General features: G+C 43.9%; 1 protein-coding gene across 11 annotated transcripts in view; it reads right to left on the bottom strand.

The window, feature by feature from the left end:
• Window positions 1–12,652, bottom strand: part of ATG9A (autophagy related 9A) — a 1,030,802-nt gene that overhangs the window by 83,103 nt on the left and 935,047 nt on the right. For all 11 annotated transcript variants that reach the window (XM_069616910.1, XM_069616912.1, XM_069616911.1 and 8 more), the window contains one exon: window positions 8,112–8,334. In XM_069616910.1, coding sequence (XP_069473011.1) covers window positions 8,112–8,334 — 223 coding nt within the window. The remainder of the gene's footprint in view (window positions 1–8,111; window positions 8,335–12,652) is intronic.

The raw sequence follows: 12,652 nt of genomic DNA, 5'->3' as shown, positions 1-12,652 counted from the left end.
ACTCCGCAAGATGCTTCCGACCAGTATGGCGGAAAAAAACAATCTGAGGATCCTAGACGCGTGAGGGATCTTGGGTACAGTGGACGTCACACTAGGGATAGTATTACTGGCACGCCTGTGTCGACGCCCATTTTTGAGTTTCGAAAAACAAACTAATACTCCGCAGCTTCCACTAGATGTCGGCCTATGCACAGCATGTGATCTAAGCAGATTCCACAAGCCTCAGAAATATATATATATAAAAGCAAACATTTGTGGGTTTGTGGCAAAGCGTATGTTCCCTATACAATTCCACACCGTTTCACCAATATGCCCCACATTTTGCACAGTTACCTGTTTGGACTCTCAGGACATTACTGGCAACATGACATCTGGACACCCCACCCCTTTCCCCAGATAACAGCAAAAATGCAAATTTGGGTGTGGGTTTGTGGCTTTGTTTATGTTCCCCATACAATTCCATACCGTTTCACCAATATGCACCAAATTGTTCACATTCACCTGTTAGGACCCTCCGTACATTACTGGCTACATGACATTTGGACACCCCACCCCTTTCCCTATTTTTCAGCAAAAGTCTCTGAGTTTGTGGCTTTGTTTATGTTGCTTATATTATTCTACACCGTTTCACCAATCTGTCCCAATATTGCAGAGTCACCTCTTAGGACGCTCCAGACATAACTGGCTGCATGACATTTGGACACCCCAGCCCCTGCCCCGGATTTCAGCAAAAGTGAAAATGTGGGTGTGGGTTTGTGGCTTTGTGTATGTTCCCCATACAATTCCATACCGTTTCACCAATATGCAGCAAATTGTTCACAGTCACCTGTCAGGACCGTCCGGATATTACTGGCTACATGAAATTTGGACACCCCACCCTTTCCCCTGGTTTTCAGCAAATGTCTCTGGGTTTGTGGCTTTGGGTATTTTGCCTATACTTTCATGTATTTATTAATGTGATATACTTTATAAATAAACTTTACACATATACTACAAAATTAAATAGACAAAATGTTAAACATACAATTCATACAAAATTCATAAAAATGGTTTTTACATAATTAATTCATTAACTCATAAAACAAATCATGATCTCAACAAAATAAAATCGTAGTAAAAGCACACTCCTCATTACATTCAAAGGTAGCGGATTAATTATTCCAGTAGTTGCCAACACCGGTAAATGATTGACCCTGGTGAGTAATATAAAACATCTTAATCTAATTGAAGGGCATAGGTTTAAGTATAGCTGTGGCTTTTTGGAAGTATAGGTAACAAAATGGTAGTTCTTTAACCCTTCAAGGTGGGTGTAATTTTCGAACCAATCCCAATGTTCAACTTTTTTTAAATAGAGCAAACCTTGATGTTTGAGAAAATCCCCCAATTTGTGTCATCCAACCAATCTCTTTGAAATAGTTTTCTGCCTTGTTTTTTAAGAGCGATTTCCCAGTTCTCTTCAATACTTCCTGTTGCATGGATGACAATAACTGATTGCCTGAGGTGTTCAACATATTCAGGTACAGTTCTGCCCTTTTCTTAAGTACTGAGGATTTTTATGATCGCAACCCCAATTCCAGCCTAATTATGGCCATAGGTATGCAAGTAGGAAGGCCCAAGATTTATTCCCAATATTTGCCTTCAACTACCTGCAACCAATTGAGATCCATCTTTTGCAGGGCTTCAAGACGGTACGTGATCATTGGGGCTAGAACCTGTTGGTATAGGAGACGCGCGCCCAAATAGTGAAACCACCATGAGTAATCGTAAAACGGTGGACCAGAGCAGTGATTTGGGCAGCTCTAATCATTCTAACTTGTTTACATTGAAGATAGTCCCCCTTAATCTCAACTTCAATTCCCAGATATTTATAACTTGCTGTATAGAGGATCTCAGACTCTTGCACCATAAGTCTAGTACGAGCAATCTTTTTACTTGAGAACAGCATCAATTGCATTTTATGTAAATTGATTATGAGTCCATTTCTTTTTGCATATAACCATAGTGCTTCTGCTGATCTACGTAGGCCGCTGAATGTATGGCCATGAATGACCAAGTCATTCACATATGCGAGAACAGGGCAGTGTTCTTCTCCGATTAATGGAGGGCAATTCTGTACCTCTCCAATCGCTGCCGGTAGATCATAAACAAAAATATTATATAGAGTTGGAGCCTTAACACAGCCCTGTTTGACTCCTCTGTTCTGTTCGATTTGAGCAGTCATGTTCCCTTGAGAACCGAGTTTAAGGGAGACTGTATTACTTTGGTGAAGGAGCCTCAGATAATACAACAGGCCTTGTGGGCACCCTAGCAACTCTAATTTCGACCACAATATTTCCTCTTCGAACTAGTTCGAAGACAGCTTTAAAGTCAACATAGAGCACATATAAATGGGATTACCTTTTTTCCTGGCATTAGTACACAGGGTATCCAAGATGACCAAATTGTGTATAGTTGAATAGCCCTGCCTAAACCCACTTTGAAAACGATTGAAAACTCCCTCCTTGTTAGCCCATTCTTGAAGTTCATCTAATAACAAGCTAGCAAAGAGTTTTCCAGTGCTTTCAAGCATAGATAACAATCTATTTACCAGGGTCGGTCTTATCACCCTTCTTGTACACAGGTATTAATGTGGCCCTCTGCCAGGAATTAGGTATTCTTCCCTCGGACATAACTTTTTCCAAAAGAATCTTCAGTAAATCTGCCCAAAATTCCAGCTTGGATTTCAATGCAATATTGGCTAAACCCTTTGGTCCCGGAGCTCGGGACGATTTAAATTTTTTGATTTTAACAGCAAGCACACCAACAGTAACCTTGAAAGGTGGACAGGGAGGGACAACATTTTCTAACATGTTAACCATTTCATGGGCGGGAATATTACGATCCATCAAAAACCTTTCCCATCCGTGCGCTCCAATGGGATTGATCAAAGGGGTTTTCCTATTACCCCTGGCTTACCCCAGTAGTGCCCATATATTTTGAGAGTTCTTCGTGCGCAAGAGTTGTATCATCTCTTGCCATTATCTGAGCTTCTTCTCATATTTTTTTGGTTTTACCCAGGCTCTAAAATGTCTTAGCGCTTCGGATCTGTGCTCTAAGGAGTCTTTTAGCATCACTAACTTCTCTATTGTATAGGTTTCTCTTAGGGGGGCACTTATAGCAATTCCTTTTCCAACGATAGCATGAATATTAGCAAATGTGGAAATCCATTTTTCAATGTTATCAATGGGCATTGCCTCGAATAAGCTAGTATGCAAATAACGTTCAGCTGACAATGCATGAGCCGCCTTAGCAATATTTTTTTCCGACCAGCAGATACGTGTAGCAGCGTGGTTTACCCTTAGCTTCCCCAGAGGTTTCACAGTGTGGTCTGCTTCATCAGAACATATTGCTAACCCAAGTGATGCATGATCACTCCATACGTTTTTGGACACCTCCATATCCTTTAAACGCGTTGCTATTTCCGGGGTAACAAAGATATAATCTAGAGTACTTTTAGATCCACCATTCTCCCATGTTTCTTTACCTGGGTAATCACTGATAGTTCTAACATTTATCATTTCCATATCCGACAGCTCAAAAATCTTTTTAACCAGTACAGCCCTTCGGGGTCTTGAGTCGTATGTGTCATTTTACTCTTAGATCTTAAATAGGGGTTACTCTTTGTCCCAGCTCCCCCAGTCATATGACAATTAAAGTCCCCCACAATCACTGCAGATTTATTTTCCTGATTCAGCGTCCAATTTATCAGTACGTCATGTAGCGTTTCCTGTATGTTTTCACTTTTGGTAGCTCCCGGTGGGTTGTACAGGCTAAACAACATTTTGTCCCTAATATTTTCTATTGAAATCTCCAACTCAACCGCAATCACAAAATCATCCAATTTGGTCTAAATGCGTTGAGACTTAACATTATGTCAAACTCCAACAATTAACCCCACCATACGGTCTACCCCGTAAACCCTTTTTTGCAAGAGATTGGTATAATGTATAGCTATTCAATACTAACGGGGTGGTAAGCCATATCTCCTGAAGACATATAGAAGTACACTTAGTTATATAAGACAACGAGCCTTCAGGAGTAAATAAGTGGCTAAAGCCCCTACAGTTCCATGATAGAATCGAGCAACGTCATTCCTTTTGTAGTACCACTGGAAGAGATTCAGCCAACCATTTTAAAATATTTTGGATGTCAGCCAACTGGACATCCTTTCTTATCGGTAATTGGGGCACACTGGACTTGATCTTGAGCTCTACAACCAGTTTCCTTGGGTATTCTAGATCTTCTTTTTCTGGATCAGCATCGATTTCCACATCGACCTCCCATAAATTCCCTTTATACATGCGCAACATTTGAGCAGTTGCCAGGAATTTGCAATGAATAGCTGATACATTAGTATTCAAACCATTAAGTGGTTCGATATATTCAAAGTCTTCAGATCTTAAAACTCTCAGTTGTGGAATAGAATGCAGGCTGATTAGAAATTCAGTTCTCATAAGCCAGTCATGACCATTATTTTGGAACAGGTTCTTAATTATACGAATGCGATTGTTACTCAATACTGAGTTCTGCCCCTTATCCATAGATACTGGTTTCGGGGTATCCCTGGACAGAGGGATTTGTCTTCCACTATTAGGTGTGGATGAGGTATTATCTACTTCCTGCTCAAGTTGTGAAGTTATAAGTTCTGGCGATTCTTCCTCTTCGACAAATAATTCCTTGTCTTTCTCAGGAATGAGCCAACTTGTGAGGTGCCCAGCCCTTTCAGAATTTCTCTTTCTCGCCCGGGCCAGTTTATTCTTTATTCTTTTCATGTTTTTAACCTGTGGAGCAGATTCTGGGAGTGGCGAAGCCACACTGCAAGGCTGTTTCCTCATTGCCACTCTCTTTGCTAATCTCTGGTGTTTTCGGGAGAAATATAACCCTGAATTATTTGTCATATTAAGATCTATTTCAGGATTCACAGTTGGCTCATTGACCATCCGTATGGCTTCCGAAAGGTTATTCTCAGTCTCCTCAATGAGATTTTTATTTGTGGCATTTAACGTTGCTAAATTTATTGTGTTTTCTAAAAATGTGCAAATTGACAAGGGGGGTCCTGGGAGTCTATCTGCCAGACACCAGTCCTGGTTACGAGAGACTTACCCAGAGTCTTTAGCTCACTATCTTTCACAGAGAAGAAATATCCCAAACATATCAGTCCTTGTCCTGCCCTGGGGCAGTCCAGCACCGAAATGCTAGGCAATTCTCCTCTGAACAAGAGTACCAACAGCATCCCCAGACACGTGTTTCGGTCTGGTTGGACCTCATCAGTTGTGAGGAGCTGTGCCTCTCTGTGTCCGCACATTTTTAACAAGATCTTTAGTGCGAATTGCAATGATGCCACTGATGATTGTATCTCAACCAGAGTATTAGGACATGAGAAGGAATCGATATTGAGCTCTGGATCTGAAATTTCTGAATGTATAGCTGAATTTGGTGACACAGATAGTCTGTCCGTTGTTATCCTGGACAGCAGACGCTCCTTCGTCGTCACTCCCTGTCACAGTCTTCTGTAAGTTTAACAGTTGCATTGATCTTTGCATTGACAAGCACAGCTCCAGGAGGGAATTATTGTCGATTTCTACCTCATTTGACCTATTTTGGGGATTACTAGCATTTAAACTATTAGAGTCCCCTTTCTCTAATATGGGCACATTCTTCTCCGCTGTACATTAGGTGGAAAGAAGGACGTGATTGCTCCTTTACTCAATGGTGTTTGCTTTTTCAATTTGCATTTACTACCCACAATCTCTGCTCTTTCAACAGGTTCTTTTGTATTTTTCCTTTGCAAATTATAGTTAGTTTGCAGTACCCTCTTCTGGGCTGACATCTTTGCTCTAAGGATTACTTTCACACTACTTCGATTTCCCCAATTTGCTGGATGATTTCAGAGATACTAGAGCTTTGTAGTTGGAAATCAATATCACGCTGTAAATTACCAGCATTATTTTCAGCAGTCTGCTGCTTACAGAGCTCCTTATAGAGGTTTACCAGGATCAAAGGAATCTCTCCCAAACTCTCCCAGTCTCGCTAGTCCACACACACTCCGCCCAAGGACAGGCAATTAGATAATGGTGCCCAACTCACTCTACTACTTTGACTGCTTTGGGTGTGCCTCGTGAGCTTTTACCAAACAGCCGGCAGTCAGAGCCCGCAAATGTATTGCAGCTGCAGTAATTAATAGGACAATAACACGTAGTTATGTCAATTCGGTGTTTAGGACAGCCCATAGTAGACACCCTACATACGGGCGATCGTGATAATATCTTGCCAATTAATAATATTAAGTCCTCCTCTCTCAGCTGACTTGCTCCTTTTCTCGTCAGATTTTCACTGCTAACTTTCTGTACCTTCTCCGGATACAGAGTGAATGACGAGCAATACGCAGAGGTCTATGGTTTCCCACCCCGCCCGAGCACGCAGAGCTCAAAGGTACCAAGACTCTTCGAGCTGACTAATTCCAAAGGACGCCCACATTTTTTACGTTTTATCAGCCACACAGTTAAAGATGGTCAGTCTTGTAAACAGTAAAGCGTCAGCACCAGCTCCGCATGCTGTATTGCAAAAGTGAGATGGGCTGGTGTCTGCTGGTGTTTTGCTAGTTAACAGGTGTGGTGCATAGATTGTGGCCACAGACAGCCACAGCAGGTGTTTTTCCTTTAATTACCTTAATGGTCGCGATCACCACAACCGCTCCCCCACACGCTAGCACAATAGCTACGGCACACTCTGCCCTCTCCTCCGAGGCACCAGAGGAGCCTCCAAGGCAGGCTCCAAGGCAGACCCAAAACAGATCCTAGGTGGCTCCTCAGGTCAGGGGCACCTTGGGTTGTACTGCCGCTGCTGCCACCGCTCCCCTCGCTCTCTCAGATGATTAGAGGAAAGAACCTAGAGCGTAGCTGAACATCTGAATCAAGCGGCACTGTGATAGCACACGTATCCACACACAGCCGCTTCCAATTCACTCAGGCCCCCTTTAGACTTTTTCAATGCCTATACAATTCCACACTGTTTCACCAATCTGCCCCAATATCGCAGAGTCACCTCTTAGAACCCTCCGGACAAAACTGGCTGCATGACATTTGGGCACCCCACCCCTTTCCCCAGATTTCAGCAAAACTCAAAATGTGTTGGTGGGTTTGTGGCTTGGCGAAGCGTTGTTCCTTACACAATTCCAAACTGTGTCAATACTCTGCACCAATGTTTGCACAGTTACATGTATCTATGAGGGAATGAATGCACAGGCAACGCCGAGTATATTGGCAAGTTATTATCTGTCTGTACACTCGATCTTGAACTTTGCAATGCTCATCTCTAAGGTCATCACACTGTGCATCCTTCCTCTTCTGCTCCTTCCCTTTAATTGCCCCCTGGACTAAAATGGCTGCCCTTCAGACATTAAAGTCAGCCCATAGGTAGATCTGTTTATGACTAGACTTCAGCTCCATCTACTAGCCAGTGATGGGGCATCTCCTGCCCCCAATATGCCCCTCACCAACCAATCCTACCCTTTTTCTCCTGAAAACGCCACACTCATGTACCTCATGTAAGTATGTATATTTATCACCATGTGAAGGCACTTGGCCATTATAGTTTATCCTATTTATGTCTGTGCTCAATCAGCGCCACCCAGTATATGCCTCATTGGACTACCCATACATCATACATACATTAACTTGTCTAGTCTCATTCAGACATTCACCTGCTATCGTTTCATAAAGGCACCCTACCCAGGTATTGCTTCGGTCATCTGTATTGCTTCCTATCAGTGTCTTTTCTGTTCAAAGTCACATGCCTAATGTTCAACAAATGCAAATCCAAAATACAAAGATACTTAAGATGGGCTTACTTAGTATAAATGGCAGATGTGAGAAAAGACTAATAGCAATCAGAAGGTCCTGACATGGAGGCAGGGGGGCCGGTTGATGGGGGGTTCAACTATAGACACCAACACTCAAATGGAATGGAACATTCCTTCACTGCTATGGAATGGAACTTTCTTTCATTGCCCAGGCACCATCATATAATCGTATGCAGGGGAGAAACTTCGAGCTGTGGCAAATGTGCCCTACCTGTGATGCCACCATATTTTTGCTGAAATCCTGCCTGCAGACCTCTGGACTCTTCAGCATGATTCTTGGAGGCGAAAGGATAGCTAGCTGAGCGAGGGATGGCAGTGGGCGTCCCCTTCTGGGCTTCTGTGTCTTCATGGAGGCTCTCTCCACTCTCATCACTGTCCTCACGGTGCCAAACATGGCGCTCTGGCATGCAGCTGCGTGTGTGCTGCTTGTGCAACTGCAGGAGAAGAACGCAAGCTGTTTTAACACTTATTTTCCTAGTTAATGTGCTCCAGTCTGTAAACAGAAACTAAACAGTAATATCTTTTATAGACCAGACTACATCTGCCAACACTTATCCACAACACTGGATGTACCTCAACAGCACTCATTCACAACAGACACCACCATAACAATCAGGAGAACCTGAACGACTTTATAGAGTATTCTTTTATTCATTCTTAGATTTTATATAGCATTAAACTAGACAACATGAGCATCAATCCACATATGACATAACAAATGAATAATATATTTAATGTTTAGGGAGAGTAATTGTTACACAAAGTAAGAGTAGGGAACTTGGAGCTTGCTCTCAACAGTGCCTGAGAAGGAATGGTCTTGACATTCAGTAAAGGCAATGACGTATGTAGTTTTGCCCCCAATTTCCAAAAGGAGGTGATGCTCAACTTTCCTGAACACAGTATGACGGATACCCGCCTGCTGGGGACCCAGGAAGGGGTATGTTTCTCTAAACAAAAATTAACTTTGATATAGTGATTAGTGGGTAAGGCATATTGCAGTAGAGCAGCATGTTCCAGATTCTTGGTGCATAACCCAAGAAACACTAGTTAAGAGTTTGCTGACTTTTGTTGTTTGGGGTTTCCAGGCACAGATATTCTCTGAGGTACACACAGTACACGAGAGCCCCCTGAAAACGCATCATTTACTTTTCAAAAATATACAGAGAGCTTTACGCAAGCTTGGGGAAGATCATGGTCATCGTGCCTAGAAACACTTGTGTACAGGCGCGTTATAAATGCCATATCATATCATATTGGATGATAAAGGAGTCACATAGACAGGGAAATCCAGGTTAGAAAATGCTGGCGGCGCCATTTGCTAAGTCAGATGGCAATTATCAATTATCAAAGGTCTGCTTGACTACAAGATGACGTACCACTCTTACATCTCCTTGGTGCTCAGAACCATATCCATGCCCCAGCACAAGAGGAAACACATGGGAGAATAGTCGTTGATATGTTTCTGCCAGTTAGAGGCACTTAACACAAGAGTCACACAGCTGCTGTGGATTTACCACTCACAAATAAATTACTCTGACAGGAGAGTTCGGGAGTTAGGAGATTGCTGGCAAACACGGAGAGAGGCGAGAGAGCAACAAGACAGACAGAAGAGGGAGAAGACGGTGTGACATTGGGGGAAGAGAAAGAGAGGGGGGCACTACCCAGAGAAAAGAGGCTAAAAGGAGGAGAAACATTTAGAGAGAGAAAAGGGGGAAGGAGAAAAAACATCTGAAGAATGAGACAGGGGAGGAGGAAAAGAAACATCTGAGCATTGATGAAGGAGAAGTAGAGGAGGAGCACAGAAAAGGATCAAGGGTGAGGAAGGAGAGGCCAGAAGGGTGCCCACAATATGGTGTAAAAGGGCAGTCCAGGATCCAGAATAAAAGAGTAAGGTAAGGCTAGGTCATGTGACCACTAGAATAGCCCAGAATCTTCTTTAGAGTTTTCACAGGAGGAAAACATCACAGACCTTAGTGTCTGTGATAAATACAGGGAATGTGTCCCCTCTCTCCACGGGGGTGCCACCCCCTTTGGGACTAGGGAGGTGATCCTGCTAAGCTTAACACCCCCTTGGGGACAGGGCAAGCGGGATCCCACTGGGGTTGACTCCCCATTTGAGGGGATATGTGTTATCCTCCCTTTTTCTCAGGAACCTAATTTTAGTGTTTAGTTCTATGGGAGTTAAACTGCATAATAACTTGCAACTTCCTGAACTAACGGCTGGTATCGTTTCTGACCCATTTAGGGTGCCAGCCACACCTCAGAAGAGAGAGCAGAGAATAGACCCACCCCTTGGTTCTGTGGAGGATAATGACCCAATGAGCACATACACAAGAGGAGAAGAGCCTGCAGAGCTGCAGAGGCACAGAGACCTCCTCCTGGGAGGTGTGGCAAGGAGAAACCAGCACGCGTCTGGTGTGCCAGATTGGACCGCATCACCGACCTCAAGGCGGGGTAAGAAGAACGAAACCCCAAGGTGGTGTTGGAGAACCGAGAACCCAAGGCGGAGTAAGACACCAGACCCCAAGGCGGGGTGACAGAAACCAGACCCCAAGGTGGGGTGAGAGAAACCAGTCCCCAACGCGGGGTGAGAGAAACCAGACCAAGGTGGGATGACAGAAGCAAGACCCCAAGGCGGGGTCAGAGAAGCAAGACCAGGGAGGGGCAAGGCCAGGAAGTAGCTAACAGGAGGTAAGTACAATGAGAGCCCTTGGTGGCGAGCCCAATGGACTCACAAACCAGGGGATTCCCAAGGGTGGAGGAAAGACTGAGACCAAGTGCCTGGCAAAAACCAAGGAGAAAGAGACTAATCTTAAAGTGACGTGCACCCCAAGGAGGGGAAGCATGAAGAGACATTTGGTCTTCTGATTTGAACTGTGCCACGGGGCAAGGAGCCCCTTGGTATTAATAAAGAAAGATCTGGGTGGTGTCGGAAACCGGTCATCATTCTTTACTTTTAGCAAGAGGCCCTAATTCTACTTTTGTTACGGTCAGGCTCTTTTTATTCACATTGGTAGGTGCAGCAATCAGGTTAGAGTCGATTTGCTGGACGGTGGACTATATTTACTTTGTAGGACATCCTGACAAGCACTCTTTTAGACTCCTTTCTTATCTTTTGAGTGGGGGTGAGAGGGACAGCTCAGGTTTTTGGTGTTCAAAATAAACAAACCTTTTACTCAAAATGTCACCTTGTCCGTCTCCTGATTCGATCGCACAGGTCCAACTGTTCTCAAAAGAGTCTGACTTCTGATCCCCCGCCAGATGACCGAAGCGCACTTGGGTGATGGAGCCCGGTAGCAGAGCCCCGAAGGACCATTCTGACAACTTGACACAGTTCTGCTACTTGTTGTTTTGAATCCAAATCCCAGACACAACGAGAATAAGCAAAGGAATGTTTAGCTATGCGTGTGGCAGCAGTTTGCCTGAAAGCAGCAACAGGATAACGCCTGTTTGTCACACCAACACGTGGGCTCCTGAAACAGTGACTTCAGGGCAAATTCCCTTTATTATTAAACAGGCCGCGAATAGTACTGCCAAGTGCAGTTGTTGCAGAAGGAAAGGAGTCTGCTTGGACACCTGTGTACTGCATACCTTTGAAGCCTGTGACTACTGGAGAACGCCAGGGTGGCGGAGGAGCTAAGGAGGAGGAGCCTACAATTATAGCAGTCTCACACAAAGTGTTGCAAAGTGCACTGGCCCATGCAGTTGTTGCAGTTGCAGTAGAGGCTGGGGAAGCTTGCCTGAGTGTCTATAGGTTGCTACTATAGTCATTGCAGAGATGTGGGCCTAGCGTTCTTACTCCAGAGCTGATTACCACTGTCCGCTAAATTGTCAATCTCTCCCTGTGAGACTCAAGCTTCTGCTCGGCTACGGCCATGTATAACTTATGCAGCAAACTTTAAGTGTTCTGCAGTGAATCCCTAAGTAGGCTCCCTGACGCAATAGCTCCCCCAATGCAAACGACAGCAGCAGTGTGAGAGTGTCAGTACAACAACAGCTGGACCTGAAATTGAAGTAAAAAAAAACATCTTCCACACTGTTAATCAAGAGCCTGACTGATAGTTCTCTTCCTAATGTTCCTGTCCGTCACCTCGCCTATGATGAAGAGGGAACCTCAGGCCCTAGGGCACCTTCATCTCGGGTCTTGGACCGAGAGCTTTCAATTGCTGGGAACCTGCTTCAAGTCAGAACTTTTTTAAACTGTTCAGACCACTGAACAGAGGGGACCCGGGAACCTCGTTTATATGCTTCACCTGTTCGAGACCTACCTGCTCCTCCCGTAGTTACCCCAGATTCATTGGATTCAGATGAATCCTTTTGTGGCATGCTTGAATCTTTAAGAGATTCCATTAAACAAGGTTTGAATCTCGGAAAGTTCATCCCCATGCTTTGCTCCAAAATGAAGTATATAGAAAGAGAAAAAGTGTATGTTTAGTTTATTGAAATCATAAACCAAAACTGATTGTATGCAATTTCCACAGACGCTCATGTAGTTTACAGTGAGAGTGTTAGTAAGTGACTCACATACATTTCATACCCACATATTGTTATAATTGACTCCCGTTTTTGGCAATAAGGCAGAATTAGATTGCCAACTGCGTGGCCAACAGTTTCGCCTGTCCGGCTTTGTCAAGTCAAGTTAGTCATATGTTAATCTGTGCATTTTTTGGAGTCAATTGCATAACTACCATTTTTTAGTGACCTAACTTAAGTTATAGGAGGTCACTGATAATTCCAGAGTGCGGGTGCACG

Source organism: Ambystoma mexicanum, chromosome 9 (genome assembly GCF_040938575.1).
Source record: "Ambystoma mexicanum isolate Mex_15411 chromosome 9, UKY_AmexF1_1, whole genome shotgun sequence".
In the NCBI taxonomy this organism is placed as follows: domain Eukaryota; kingdom Metazoa; phylum Chordata; class Amphibia; order Caudata; family Ambystomatidae; genus Ambystoma; species Ambystoma mexicanum.
The sequence above is the reverse complement of the archived record's forward strand: the minus strand, read 5'-3'. Positions and strand labels throughout refer to the sequence as shown.